Raw genomic sequence first — 15097 nt, 5'->3', positions numbered from 1 at the left:
CCCTGGGATCATTCCCACTGTCCATCCCTTGGGATTCTCCCGGTGTCCATCCTTGGAATTCTCTAGGAGTCCATCCCTGGGAACATTCCCAGTGTTCATCCCTGGGATTCTCCCTGGAGTTCTCCCGATGTCCATCCCTGGGGATCCTCCCTGGGGTTCTCCCGGAGTCCATCCTTGGAATTCTCTGGATGTCCATTCCTTGGAATACTCCCGGTGTCCATCCCTGGGACATTCCCGGTGCCCATCCCTGATCCCAGGATCTGGGATGTGGCCAAACAGGGATTTCCCTGCGGAACAGGGCCGGTCACTTCCCAATCCCGGAGGGAATTTTGGGCTCCTCACTCCAAGACATGGAAGGGTCTGGAGCAGCGGGAATATCTGAGGGAGCTGGGAAGGGGCTGGAAATCTGGGAATGGCTGAGGGAGCTGGGAAGGGGCTGGAGAACCTGGAATATCTGAGGGAGCTGGGAAGGGGCTGGAGAACCGGGAATATCTGAGGGAGCTGGGAAGGGGCTGATCCCAGAGAAAAGAGGGATCAGGAGGGACCTTTTCCCACCCCACAACTCCCTGCCAGGGGTCCCCAATTCCCAGGGAACGAGGGACAGGAGGAGAGGGAACGGCCTCCAGCTGGGCCAGGGATATTGGGATATCAGCTGGGATATTGGGAACAATTCCCACATGGAAAATGTCACCCAGTGGTGGATTCCCCATTCCCAGAGGGATTTCAGATCCCTGTGGATGTGGCCCTTGGGGACACGGATCCGGGCTGGCCTTGGAACTGCTGGGAATGGTTGGACTCCGTGATCCCAGAGGGATTTTCCATCCCAACCCCTTCCCGGATTCCCTGGAGCGGGAATTTTTTCCCGCTTTGTTTGAACTTCCCTTGGGCTGCGCTTGGATGGAGGGACCGTTTTCCCTGGATCTTATCCCTGTAGATGGTGCCTCCGGGGATGAATCCATGTGGGAAGGGTCTCTCCCGGAGGAGGGATCCATCCCCATTCCCGTTCCCATTCCCATTCCCATTCCCAGTTTAGGGGCCGTGTCCGAGGTGTCGGCGGCCGGAGTGATCGGCACCGGGACCCACAACACCGGGATCGGCCACGGCATCCTGCCCACCCAGGTGAGATCCCGGGGAATCCCCGGCATTCCAGGGAATCCCCGGCATCCCAGGGAACCCCCAACATTCCGGGGAATCCCCGGCATCCCAAGGAATCTTGAGTATTCCAGGGAATCCCAACATCCCAGGGAATCCCCAGTATTCCAGAGAATCACCAGTATTGCAGGGACCCCCCAGCATCCCAGGGAATCCCCAGTATTCCAAGGAATCCTCCAAATCCCAGGGAATCCCCAGCATTCCAGGGACCCCCCAGCATCCCAGGGACCCCCCAGCATCCCAGGGACCCCCCAGTATTCCAGGGAATCCCCAGCATCCCAGGGAATCCTCAGCATCCCAGGGAATCCTCAGCATCCCATAGAATCCCCAGTATCCCAAGGAATCCCCAGCATTCCAGGGAATCCCCAGCATTCCAGGGAACCCCCAGCATCTCAGGGAATCCCCAGCATTCCAAGGAATCCCCAGTATCCCAAGGAATCCCCAGTATCCCAAGGAATCCCCAGTATTCCAGGGAATCCCCAGCATCCCAGGGAACACCCAGCATCCCAGGGAATCCTCAGTATCCCAAGGAATCCCCAGCATTCCAGGGAATCCTCAGCATTCCAGGGAATCCCCAGAATCCCAGGGAACCCCAGCATTCCAGGGAATCCCCAGTATCCCAAGGAATCCCCAGTATCCCAAGGAATCCCCAGCATCCCAGGGAACCCCCAGCATTCCAGGGAATCCCCAGCATCCCAGGGAACCCCCAGCATTCCAGGGAATCCTCAGTATCCCAAGGAATCCCCAGCATTCCAGGGAATCCTCAGCATTCCAGGGAATCCCCAGCATCCCAGGGAACCCCAGCATTCCAGGGAATCCCCAGTATCCCAAGGAATCCCCAGTATCCCAAGGAATCCCCAGCATCCCAGGGAACCCCCAGCATTCCAGGGAATCCCCAGCATCCCAGGGAACCCCCAGCATTCCAGGGAATCCCCAGCATCCCAGGGAATTGTGACCCAGCACCGGGGTTGGGAATTCCCAACCAGATCCTGTGGAGAAGGGAAGCTCCACCGGCCCCGCCCCTGGATCCCTGGGAGCATCCAAGGAAACCTGGGATGGGGCTTGGAAAAACCTGGGATAGGGGGAGGTGTCCCTGCCCATGGAATGGGATGGGATTTGAGGGCCCTTCCAGCCCAAATCAGGATGGGATCCCGGGATTTCATGGAGCTGGAGAAGGGGCTGCATCCCAAGGAATGTGGGAACTTGGGAAAAGGTGAGTCCAGGCAGGGACTGAGCCCTGGAATGCCAGGGAAAAGCAGGGAATGCTGCATCCCAAGGAATGTGGGAACTTGGGAAGAGGTGGGTCCAGGCAGGGAATGAGCCCTGGAATCCCGGGGAAAAGGGAAGAGGGAAAAGGCATCCCAAGGAATGTGGGAACTTGGGAAAAGGTGGCTGGAGGCAGGGAATGAGCCCTGGAATGCCAGGGAAGAGGGAAAAGGCATCCCAAGGATCAGGAGAGCTTGGGAAAAGGTGTCTCCAGGCAGGGAGTGAGCCCTGGAATGCCAGGGAAGAGCAGGGAATGCTGCATCCCAAGAAATGTGGGAACTTGGGAAAAGGTGAGTCCAGGCAGGGATTGAGCCCTGGAATCCCAGGGAATAGGGAAAAGGCAGGGAAGAGGGAAAAGGCATCCCAAGGAATGCATCCCAAGGAATGTGGGAAGTTGGGAAAACATGGCTGCAGGCAGGGAATGAGGCCTGGAATCCCAGGGAAAAGGGAGGGAGAAGCTGCATCCCAAGGATCCATTCCCAAGGATTATGGGAGAAGGGTTGGGAAAAGCTTGGGAAAAGGTGTCTCCAGGCAGGGAGTGAGCCCTGGAATGCCAGGGAAAAGCAGGGAATGCTGCATCCCAAGAAATGTGGGAACTTGGGAAAAGGTGAGTCCAGGCAGGGATTGAGCCCTGGAATCCCAGGGAATAGGGAAAAGGCAGGGAAGAGGGAAAAGGCATCCCAAGGAATGTGGGAATGTGGGAAAAGATGTTTCCAGGCAGGGAATGAGCCCTGGAATGCCAGAGAAAAGCAGGGAATGCTGCATCCCAAGGAATGTGGGAGCTCAGGAAAAGGTGGCTGCAGGCAGGGAATGAGGCCTGGAATCCCAGGGAAAAGCAGGGAATGCTGCATCCCAAGGAATCTTGGGAGAAGGGTTGGGAAAAGGTGTCTTGAGGCAGGGAATGAGCCTTGGAATCCCAGGGAATAGGGAAAAGGCAGGGAAGAGGGAAAAGGTATCCCAAGGAATATATCCCAAGGAATGTGGGAAGTTGGGAAAACATGGCTGCAGGCAGGGAATGAGGCCTGGAATCCCAGGGAATAGGGAAGAGGGAAAAGGCATCCCAAGGAATGTGGGAATGTGGGAAAAGGTGGGTCCAGACAGGGAATGAGCCCTGGAATCCCAGGAGAAAGCAGGGAATGCTGCATCCCAAGGAATGTGGGAGCTCAGGAAAAGGTGGATCCAGGCAGGGAATGAGGCCTGGAATCCCAGGGAAAAGCAGGGAATGCTGCATCCCAAGGAATCTTGGGAGAAGGGTTGGGAAAAGGTGTCTCCAGGCAGGGAATGAGCCTTGGAATCCCAGGGAATAGGGAAAAGGCATCCCAAGGAATGTGGGAATGTGGGAAAAGGTGGATCCAGGCAGGGAATGAGCCCTGGAATCCCAGGAGAAAGCAGGGAATGCTGCATCCCAAGGAATGTGGGAGCTCAGGAAACGGTGGGTCCAGGCAGGGAATGAGCCCTGGAATGCCAGGATGGAGCCGCTGCATCCCACGGAATTCCCTCCCCCGTGTCCAGGTCGTGGCCCTCACCCTGCTCTTGGCCTCGGGAGAGATCCTGGAATGCTCGGAGGCGGCCAATCCCGAGGTTTTCCAGGCGGCCCGGCTGCACTTGGGATGCCTGGGAATCGTCCTGAGCGTCACCTTCCAGTGCGTCCCGGAATTCCGGCTGCGCGAGGTGGCCTTTCCGTCCACCCTGCCCCAGGTACGGCCGGGAATTCCCCGGGAATGAGGCCGGGAGGCGGGAAAATCCCACGGGATCCTTCCCAGGAGTCGCCGTTCCCGAAGGGATTTCCGATCCCTGTGGATGTGGCCCTTGGGGACACGGATCTGGGGTGGCCTTGGAAGTGCTGGGAATGGTTGGATTCCGTGATCCCGGAGGGATTTTCCAACCTGAACCATCCCTAAGGATCCTGTGCCATCCTGGCACTGTCCCAGCTCCCCACAATTCCCGGGAAGGAAGTTTCGGGAGGAATTGGGGATTCCCAGGGAATTCCCAGGGAACAAGGGACAGGAGCAGAGGGAAGGGCCTCCAATGTCCCTCCAGGCTCAGGTGGGATATTGGGAACAATTCCCGCATGGAAAGGGCTGTCAGGCCCTGGAATGAACTTCCCAGGGTGGGGCTGGAGTCACCATTCCCGGAGGGATTTCCGATCCCTGTGGATGTGGCACTTTGGGGCCGTGGACATTCCATGATTTCCCGGTATCCTTTAAGCCGGAAACCCCTCAGGGAAGGGAGGGAAAATCCAAATCCCTCGGGAATTGCCCCTTCCCAAGGGTGGGAAGGGCCCCCTTGGGAAGCAGGACCCATCCCAGGATGGATCCATCGCCTTCTCTGGGAGATGTTCCGGAGCAAATGGATCCTTGGGATGCGGCCCCTTCCCATTTTCCGGAGGATCCAGCAGGAACTGGGGCCCATAATCCCTTCCCTGTATCCCAGAACCCCTTCCCTGTATCCCAGAACCCTTCCCTGTATCCCATCCCACATTCCCTGTATCCCAAAACCCTTCCCTGTATCCCAGAACCCTTCCCTGTATCGCACAACACTTCCCTGTATCCCAAAACCCCTTCCCTGTATCCTATAACCCCTTCCCTGTGTCCCATCCCACATTCCCTGTATCCCAGAACCCCTTCCCTGTATCCCAGAACCCCTTCCCTGTATCCCAGAACCCCTTCCCTGTATCCCAGAACCCCTTCCCTGTATCCCAAAACCCCTTCCCTGTGTCCCATCCCACATTCCCTGTATCCCAGAACCCCTTCCCTAAATCCCGTCCCCCCCTTCCCTGTATCCCAAAACCCCTTCCCTAAATCCTGTCCCACCTCCCCTCCCTCTTTCCCTCCCCCACTCCCAGCGTCCTTTCCCACCTCCAATCCACCTTTTTCCTTGGAATTCTCGCCCTCAGCCGCAGGATCCGGGCCGAGCTCCAGCCCCATTCCCATCCCCCCCATCCCTGATCCCCGATCCCTCCCCCCGGGAGCCGCTGGAAAGGAAAGGTCGCTCTCCATGAATATTCATCCCCCTTATCAATCCCGGGCCATCTCCCGCTCCCCAATCCCGCTTTTTATGTGGAAGCGGGAGGCGGGAGAGGACAAAGGGCCTTTGAAATGTTTGGAAGTGTTTGAGCCGGGCTTATCTCCCGGCCCGGGAATAACGCTGGGATCAGCGGGAGCAGGGATTACGTAAAGCCCCGCTCCGGGGTGACTTTGGAATCGGAGAAACCCGGGAGGAAGGGGAAAAAGTGGGAGAAGGACAAAAAAACTGGGAATGGGAGGCTGGGAGAGGAGCGGGGGGCTCGTCCGGGTTTAAATGGAACAGGGAGAGCTCCGGATATCCCAGGGAATCCAACCCGGCTTTGGACACTGCCAGGGATCCAGGGGCAGCCCCAGCTTCTCTGGGAATTCCAGCCCAGCCCCTCCCCACCCTCCCAGCCAGGAATCCCTTCCCAATCTCCCCCCCAAATCTCCCCTTTCCCACTGGGATCCATTCCCTGGGGCCTGGCATTCCAGGCCCTGAGCCCCAGGCCCTCTCCAGCTCTCCTGGAGCCCCTTCAGGCTCTGGAATGTGCTCCAAGCTCTCCCGGGATCCTTCCCTTCTCCAGCCTGGCCATTCCCAGCTCCATTCCCATCCCATTCCAGTTCCATTCCCATCCCATTCCCATCCCATCCCATCCCAGCTCCATTCCCATCCCATCCCAACTCCATTCCCATAAGTGGGATCCATGGCCTGTCCCGGTGCCGGGCTGATCCCAAGGCAGGGATGGCCGGGAATGCTCCTTCCCAGTATCCCGGCCCCACATCCCGCTTTTCCCATAGGAATGCCCAGGAATTCTCCTTCTTGGGATGTCTGGGAATACTCCTTCCCAAGATCCCGGCCCCACATCCCACTTTTCCTCAGGGATGGCCGGGAACGCTCCTTCCCAGGATGGCCAGGAATTCTCCTTCCTGGGATCGCGACCCCACATCCTGGTTTTCCCACAGGGATGGCCAGGATTGCTCCTTCCCGGGATTGCTGGGAATGCTCCTTCCCGGGATCCCGGCCCCACATCCCGCTTTTCCCGCAGGTTCTGGAGCAGCTGGAGGAGCACCTGGAGCGTTCCCAATATTTCCGCTTCCTGTGGTTCCCGCACAGCGACCACGTCCGGATCATCTACCAGGATCCCACGGATCGGGCACGGCCCCAGGGATTCCCGGGAATTCTGGGGGGGAGGGGGGGGGGAATGCAGGGCGGGAAGCGGTTCCTTGGGAAAGGGTTGGGAATCCCGGGGTTTTCCAAGCTCTTGGAATGCTCAGGGCAAATCCCACTCTCCTTTTGGAGCTTAATGGGAATTGTTCCCATAATCTGGGAATCCCAGGGTTTTCCAAGATCTTGGAATGCTCAGGGCAAATCCTGGTCTCCTTTTGGGAATGGATGGGAATTGTTCCCATAATCTGGGAATTCCAGGGTTTTCCAAACTCTTGGAATGTTTGGGACAAATCCTGGTCTCTTTTTGGGAATGGATGGGAGTTGTTCCCATAATCTGGGAATTCCAAGGTTTTCCAAGCTCTTGGAATGCTCAGGACAAATCCTGGTGTCTTTTGGGAGTTGATGGGAGTTGTTCCCATAATCTGGGAATCCCGGGGTTTTCCAAGATCTTGGAATCTTCCTGGCAAATCCTGGTCTCCTTTTGGAGCTTAATGAGACTTGTTCCCATAATCTGGGAATTCCAGGGTTTTCCAAGCTCTTGGAATGCTCGGGACAAATCCTGGTCTCTTTTGGGAATGGATGGGAGTTGTTCCCATGGTCTGGGAGTCCCAGGGTTTTCCAAGCTCTTGGAATGCTCAGGACAAATCCTGATCTCCTTCTGGAGCTGGATGGGACTCGTTCCCATTATTTGGGGTTTTCCAAGGTCTTGGAATGCTGGTGGCAAATCCAGGTCTCTTTTGGGAATGGATGGGAATTGTTCCCATAATCTGGGAATTCCAGGGTTTTCCAAACTTGGAATGCTCAGGACAAATCCTGGTCTCCTTTTGGGAATGGATGGGACTTGTTCCCATAATCTGGGAATCCCAGGGTTTTCCAAGCTCTTGGAATGTTTGGGACAAATTCTGATCTCCTTTTGGAGCTTAATGAGACTTGTTCCCATAATCTGGGAAGCCAGGGTTTTCCAGATCTTGGAATGCTCAGGACAAATCTGGTCGCTTTTGGGAAATGGAAGGTGATGTGTCCCAATAATCTGGGAATCCCAGGATTTTCCAGCTCTTGGAAGGTGCGGGACAAATCCTGGTCGCCATTTGGAGCCTGGATGGAATGTGTTCCCATTATTTGGGGGTTTCCCAAGCTCTTGGAATGCTAGGGCAAATCCCACTAGCCATTGTGGAGTCTTAAATGGGAATTGTTCCCATAATCTGGGAATCCCAGGATTTTTCCAAGCGCTGGAATGTTCGGGACAAAATCCTGGTCTCCATTTGGAGCTGGATGGGAATTGTTCCCATTATTTGGGGTTTTCCAAGCTCTTGGAATGCTCAGGGCAAATCCCACTCTCCTTTTGGATCTTAATGGGAATTGTTCCCATAATCTGGGAATCCCAGGGTTTTCCAAGATCTTGGAATGCTCAGGGCAAATCCTGGTCTCCTTTTGGGAATGGATGGGAATTGTTCCCATAATCTGGGAATTCCAGGGTTTTCCAAACTCTTGGAATGTTTGGGACAAATCCTGGTCTCTTTTTGGGAATGGATGGGAGTTGTTCCCATAATCTGGGAATTCCAAGGTTTTCCAAGCTCTTGGAATGCTCAGGACAAATCCTGGTGTCTTTTGGGAGTTGATGGGAGTTGTTCCCATAATCTGGGAATCCCGGGGTTTTCCAAGATCTTGGAATCTTCCTGGCAAATCCTGGTCTCCTTTTGGAGCTTAATGAGACTTGTTCCCATAATCTGGGAATTCCAGGGTTTTCCAAGCTCTTGGAATGCTCGGGACAAATCCTGGTCTCTTTTGGGAATGGATGGGAGTTGTTCCCATGGTCTGGGAGTCCCAGGGTTTTCCAAGCTCTTGGAATGCTCAGGACAAATCCTGATCTCCTTCTGGAGCTGGATGGGACTCGTTCCCATTATTTGGGGTTTTCCAAGGTCTTGGAATGCTGGTGGCAAATCCAGGTCTCTTTTGGGAATGGATGGGAATTGTTCCCATAATCTGGGAATTCCAGGGTTTTCCAAACTTGGAATGCTCAGGACAAATCCTGGTCTCCTTTTGGGAATGGATGGGACTTGTTCCCATAATCTGGGAATCCCAGGGTTTTCCAAGCTCTTGGAATGTTTGGGACAAATTCTGATCTCCTTTTGGAGCTTAATGAGACTTGTTCCCATAATCTGGGAATCCCAGGGTTTTCCAAGATCTTGGAATGCTCAGGACAAATCCTGGTCTCTTTTTGGGAATGGATGGGAGTTGTCCCCATAATCTGGGAATCCCAGGATTTTCCAAGCTCTTGGAATGTTCGGGACAAATCCTGGTCTCCATTTGGAGCTGGATGGGAATTGTTCCCATTATTTGGGGTTTTCCAAGCTCTTGGAATGCTCAGGGCAAATCCCACTCTCCTTTTGGATCTTAATGGGAATTGTTCCCATAATCTGGGAATCCCAGGATTTTCCAAGCTCTTGGAATGTTCGGGACAAATCCTGGTCTCCATTTGGAGCTGGATGGGAATTGTTCCCATTATTTGGGGTTTTCCAAGCTCTTGGAATGCTCAGGGCAAATCCCACTCTCCTTTTGGATCTTAATGGGAATTGTTCCCATAATCTGGGAATCCCAGGGTTTTCCAAGATCTTGGAATGCTCAGGACAAATCCTCATCTCCTTTTGGGAATGGATGGGACCTGTTCCCACAGTCTGGGAATCCCAGGGTTTCCCAAGCTCTTGGAATGCTCAGGACAAACCAGGGAGCAGAATTTCTGGGAATGCTGGGATTCAATCCCTGTTCCCGGACCGCTCCTGCTCCCGCTCCGTGCTCCCAAATTCCCTCCCTCCCAGTCCTGCTCTTCCCTGACTCCCATCCTCTCCTCTTGGATTTGCAGCCTCCCTGCTCCTCCTCCAGCTGGATTTGGGATTACGCCGTGGGATATTACCTGCTGGAATTCCTGCTCTGGATCAGGTGGGATTTTCCAGGATCGGCCTCGTCCCGCTCTGTTCCCTGATTTCCTGGGATTCCCCGGGAAGGCGGGAAAGGGCGGGATGTCACCTGGAGCTTCCCCATCCCTGGGGAAGGAGGAATTCCTTGGGGTTTTTCCCAAGATTTCCCGTGGCCGGGATCGGTGGCTGGGGCTGCAGCGCCCTCTGGCGGCCGCGGAAATCCGGGAATTGTCCCGGCTGGAAAAGCCCTTTGGGATCACCGAGGGGCCGCATCCACAGGGATTTTCCAGCCCTGCAGGGATGGGATCCCAACATTCCTGGGGGAGCTTTTCCCAGCCCCAAGGGGACGTGGAATTGCGGCTGGAAAAGGGGTTTTTGGGAAAGGTTTGGGAATATCCCGAGGGATCTGCTCCATCCGGATGCTGGAGGCTCAGCTGGGAAGTGGGAGAGGCCTGGGAGAGGCGGGATGGGCTCCAAAAAGAGGGAAAAGTGGGATTTGGGCCAAGTCGGGCACTGCCAGAAGGTCCAAAGTGCCATTCCTGGGATAGCGGGAGGTGTCCCTGAACATGGAATGGGATGAGCTTTAAAATCCCTTCCCACCCAAACCATTCCAGGATTCCAGGATAAAGGACACTCCGGATCCAGTCAGAGGGGTTTTTCTGGAATGTGGGGATGGAAAAGGCGGGAAAGGGGAAGGGAGACCCTGCCCTGAGTGCCGAGATTCCCAGGGAACCCCCTTGTTCCCGGAACTCCTTCCCAGGGAGGAGCTGGGCTGGGGCTGGATCCAATGGCAGGCTCTGGCTCCAGGCTGGGAGAGCTGGGAATGGCCAGGCTGGATTTGGGAAGGATCCCGGGAGAGCTTGGAGCACATTCCAGAGCCTGAAGGGGCTCCAGGAGAGCTGGAGAGGGCCTGGGGCTCAGGGCCTGGAATGCCAGGCCCCAGGGAATGGATCCCAGTGGGAAAGGGGAGATTTGGGGGGGAGATTGGGAAGGGATTCCCGGCTGGGAGGGTGGGGAGGGGCTGGGCTGGAATTCCCAGAGAAGCTGTGGCTGCCCCTGGATCCCTGGGAGTGTCCAAGGCCGGGTTGGATCCCCTGGGATAGCGGGAGGTGTCTCTGCCCATGGAATGGGATGGGATTTAAGGTTCCTTCCCACCCAACCCTTCCCGGGATCCCAATCCCGGTTGGATCCCAATCCCGGTGGGATCTCAGCTCCCGCTCTCTCTCCCGGCAGCACCTTCATTCCCGCTCTGGTTCCTTGGATCAACCGCTGCTTTTTCCGGCTCCTCTTCAGCTCCCGGGTGGAAAAGGTCGCCCGGAGCCACCGGATCTTCAACTACGAGTGTCGCTTCCGGCAGCACGTCCAGGACTGGGCCATTCCCATGTAAATCCCAGGGAAATCCCAGGGAAATCCTGGGAAAACCCCCTCCTGGGATGCCCCTGGAGCAGTAGGGAATCCATGGGGAAAGGGATGTGGATGGGAGGAACATTCCCACCTGGAAGTTTGGCTTGGGGAGACCTGTCCAGGCTTGTCCTGGGATAAAGAATCCATCCCTATTCTGGGATAACGAATCCATCCCAAGATCCCAAATCCATCCCTGTCCCAGATCCCAAATCCATCCTTGTCCCAGGATCCAAATCCATCCCTATCCCAGGATCCCAAATCCATCCCTATCCCAAGATCCCAAATCCATCCCTATCCCAGGATCCCAAATCCATCCCAGCCTGTCTCCAAAGCCCCCATGGGAATGGGATGGGAATGGAGCTGGGATGGGAATGGAGCTGGGATGGGAATGGGATGGGAATGGGAATGGGATGGGAATGGGAATGGGAATGGAGCTGGGATGGGAATGGGAATGGGAATGGGAATGGGAATGGAGCTGGGATGGGAATGGGAATTGAACTGGGATGGGAATAGAGCTGGGATGGGATGGGAATGGGAATGGAGCCATGGGATGTGGGATGTGCCATTCCCAGCCCATTCCCAGCCCATTCCCAGGATGCCATGAGGCCGGAATGGGGCCGGGAATTCCCTGACCGGGCTCTGGGGTCCCTTTCCCGGCAGTGGGAAGACTCGGGAAGCGCTGCTGGAGCTGCGGGAGGCCCTGGATGCCGTTCCCGGCCTGCGGGCCCACTTCCCGGTGGAAGTTCGCTTTTCCAAGGGGGATGAGGTGTGGCTGAGCCCCTGCTTCCGGAGGGATTCCGCCTTCATCAACGTCATCCTCTACCGGTGCGAGCGCCATTCCCGGAATTCCAGCCCTATCCCGGGATCCAAATCCATCCCTGTCCTTGGATCCCAAATCCATCCCGATCCTGAGATCTCCAAACCACGCCTGTCATCCCAAATCCATCCCTATCCCAGGATTCCAACCCAGCCCTGTCCTGAGATCCAAATCCATCCCTATCCCAGGATCCCAAATCCATCCCTATCCTGGGATCCCAAATCCATCCCTGTCCCAAGATCCCCAAACCATTCCTGTCATCCCAAATCCATCCCTATCCCAGATCCCAAATCCATCCCTACCCCAGGATCCCAAATCCATCCCTACCCCAGGATCCCAATCCATCCCTATCCCGGGATCCAAATCCATCCCTATCCCAGGATCCCAAATCCATCCCTGTCCCAGGATCCCAAATCCATCCCTATCCTGGGATCCCAAATCCATCCCTGTCCCGGGATCCCAAATCCATCTCTATCCCAGGATCCCAAATCCATCCCTATCCCAGATCCCAAATCCATCCCTATCCTGGGATCCAAATCCATCCCTGGGATCCCAAATCCATCCCTATCCCTATCCTGGACCTCTGTGCTCCCAAATCTCTGGGATGATGGATGTGCTGGCACATTCCAGAACATTCCCTGGATAACCCGGGGCCGTGGGATGGGGCTTCATTCCCAATCCATGTCCCATCCCTTTCCCGGCCTTTCCCGGGTGGGGTTTTCCAGGTGTGCCAATCCCATTCCCTCATCCCGCTCATTCCCTGATCCCAACAATTCCCTCATCCTGCCAATTCCCTGATCCCAACAATTCCCTGATCCCACTCATTCCCTGATCCCACTCATTCCCTGATCCCAACAATTCCCTGATCCCACTCATTCCCTGATCCCACTCATTCCCTGATCCCACCCATTCCCTGATCCCGGTAATTCCCTCATCCCGCTCATTCCCTGATCCCGCTCATTCCCTCATCCTGCCAATTCCCTGATCCCGCCCATTCCCTCATCCTGCTCATTCCCTAATCCTGCTCATTCCCTGATCCCGCTCATTCCCTGATCCCGCCAATTCCCTGATCCCGCTCATTCCCTCATCCCACTCATTCCCTGATCCCACTCATTCCCTCATCCCGCTCATTCCCTGATCCCACCAATTCCCTGATCCCGCTCATTCCCTGATCCCGCCCATTCCCTGATCCCGCCCATTCCCTGATCCCGCTCATTCCCTGATCCCACCCCAGGCCCTACGGGAAGGCCGTTCCCATCCGGGAATACTGGAGCACCTACGAGCGGATCATGCGGAAACACGACGGGAGACCCCACTGGGCCAAGGTATCCCATCGGGAATCCCACCGGGAATCCCGCCGGGAAAGGGCCGGGAGAGGAAGGAATTCCCAGTTCCCGGCACGATTCCTCACGGGAAGGGGGTTTGGAGACAAGGGGGGAGGGTCAGGGATAGGGATGGATTTGGGATCCTGGGATAGGGATGGATTTGGGATCCTGGGATAGGGATGGATTTGGGATCCCGGGATAGGGATGGATTTGGGATCCTGGGATAGGGATGGATTTGAGATCCCGGGATAGGGATGGATTTGGGATCCCGGGATAGGGATGGATTTGGGATCTCAGGAATGGATTTGGGATCTTGGGATAGGGATGGATTTGGGATCCCGGATGGCTCCGTATCCCGATGTTTTCTGATGCTGGAATGGGGCTCCCACCATTCCCAGAGCACATCCTGGTGTGGAATCCAGGCTGGAAAAAGGAGGGAATTCCCATTTTCCATCCTGGAAAAGGGGTTTGGAGTCAAGAGAGTGTCAGGGATGGATCCCATCCCACATCCCAGGGCTCCGGATTCCTCAATATTCCAATGTCTTCTGTGGATGTGGATGTTGGGATGGGGCTCCCACCACTCCCAGAGCACATCCTGGTGTGGATCCAGGCTGGGAAAAGGGGGAAATTCCCATTTTCCATCCTGGAAAAGGGGTTTGGAGACAAGGGAGAGCTCAGGGATGGATCCCATCCCACATCCCAGGGCTCGGGATTCCTCCCTATCCCGATGTTTTCTGGTGTTGGGATGTGGCTCCCACCATTCCCAGCATGTCCTGGTGTGGATCCAGGCTGGAAAAACGGGATCGTTCCCATTTTCCATCCTGGAAAAGGGGTTTGGAGACAAGGGAGAGCTCAGGGATGGATCCCATCCCACATCCCAGAGCTCTGGATTCCTCCCTATCCCAATGTTTCCTGATGCTGAGGAATTCCTTGAGGGGCTCCCCGTGCCAGGCCCACATTCCCGTCTCCGGGAATTCCCCCCTGGACATTCCGGTCTCTCCTCCAGGCCCACAGCTGCACCCGGAAGGAGCTGGAGAAGATGTTCCCGGCATTCCCGAAGTTCTGCTCCGTCCGGGAAAAGCTGGATCCCACCGGCATCTTCCTCAACTCCTACCTGGAAAAGGTGTTCTACTGATGGAAAGAGCGGAATTCTTGGATCGTCCCGGAATTCCCGCTCCCGAAGCGTCGCTCCGCCCGCGCGTTCCCGGGATTTGATCCGATCCCGGCGCCTGGAATTCTCCCTGGGAATCCTGGAGATCCCCAAAATCCCAGAGAGCCCCCAATAAAGGCCTTTCCTCCGGCGCAGCTTCCCCATGTCCCGTGGAATTCCCAGCCCTGGGAATGCGGGAAGGGCTTGGGATTTCCTATCCCATGATCCCAAATCCATCCCTATCCCAGGATCCCAAATCCATCCCTATCCCAGGATCCCAAATCCATCCCTGTCCCAGGATCCCAAATCCATCCCTATCCCAGGATCCCAAATCCATCCCTATCCCAGGATCCCAAATCCATCCCTATCCCAGGATCCCAAATCCATTCCTATTCCAGGATCCCAAATCCACCCCTATCCCAGGATCCCAAATCCATCCCTATCCCAGGATCCCAAATCCATCCCTGTCCCAGGATCCCAAATCCATCCCTATCCCAGGATTCCAAATCCATCCCTATCCCAGGATCCCAAATCCATCCCTATCCCAGATCCCAAATCCATCCCTATCCCAGGATCCCAAATCCATCCCTATCCCAGGATCCCAAATCCATCCCTGTCCTGGGATCCCAAATCCATCCCTATCCCAGATCCCAAATCCATCCCTATCCCAGGATCCCAAATCCATCCCTATCCCAGGATCCAAATCCATCCCTATCCCAGGATCCCAAATCCATCCCTGTCCTGGGATCCCAAATCCATCCCTATCCCAGGATTCCAAATCCATCCCTATCCCAGGATCCCAAATCCATCCCTATCCCAGATCCCAAATCCATCCCTATCCCAGGATCCCAAATCCATCCCTATCCCAGATCCCAAATCCATCCCTGTCCTG

The 15097-nt window shown here is 55.8% G+C and overlaps 1 protein-coding gene across 1 annotated transcript; it reads left to right on the top strand.

Moving 5' to 3' along the window:
• Positions 1–897: 897 nt before the first annotated feature.
• Positions 898–14190, top strand: LOC113982250 (L-gulonolactone oxidase-like). Its single transcript, XM_027710283.2, has 8 exons — positions 898–1119; positions 3931–4116; positions 6473–6580; positions 9455–9531; positions 10743–10892; positions 11574–11738; positions 12965–13055; positions 14062–14190. Exons 1-8 carry the CDS (start codon positions 898–900, stop codon positions 14188–14190), a joined length of 1128 nt encoding a protein of 375 aa, XP_027566084.2.
• The last annotated feature ends 907 nt before the right edge of the window (positions 14191–15097 follow it).

Source organism: Pipra filicauda, unplaced genomic scaffold (genome assembly GCF_003945595.2).
Source record: "Pipra filicauda isolate LSUMZ 115617 unplaced genomic scaffold, ASM394559v2 scaffold1056_size33668_pilon, whole genome shotgun sequence".
In the NCBI taxonomy this organism is placed as follows: domain Eukaryota; kingdom Metazoa; phylum Chordata; class Aves; order Passeriformes; family Pipridae; genus Pipra; species Pipra filicauda.
Note: the sequence above shows the minus strand (reverse complement) of the source record. Positions and strands in the feature narration are given on the sequence as shown.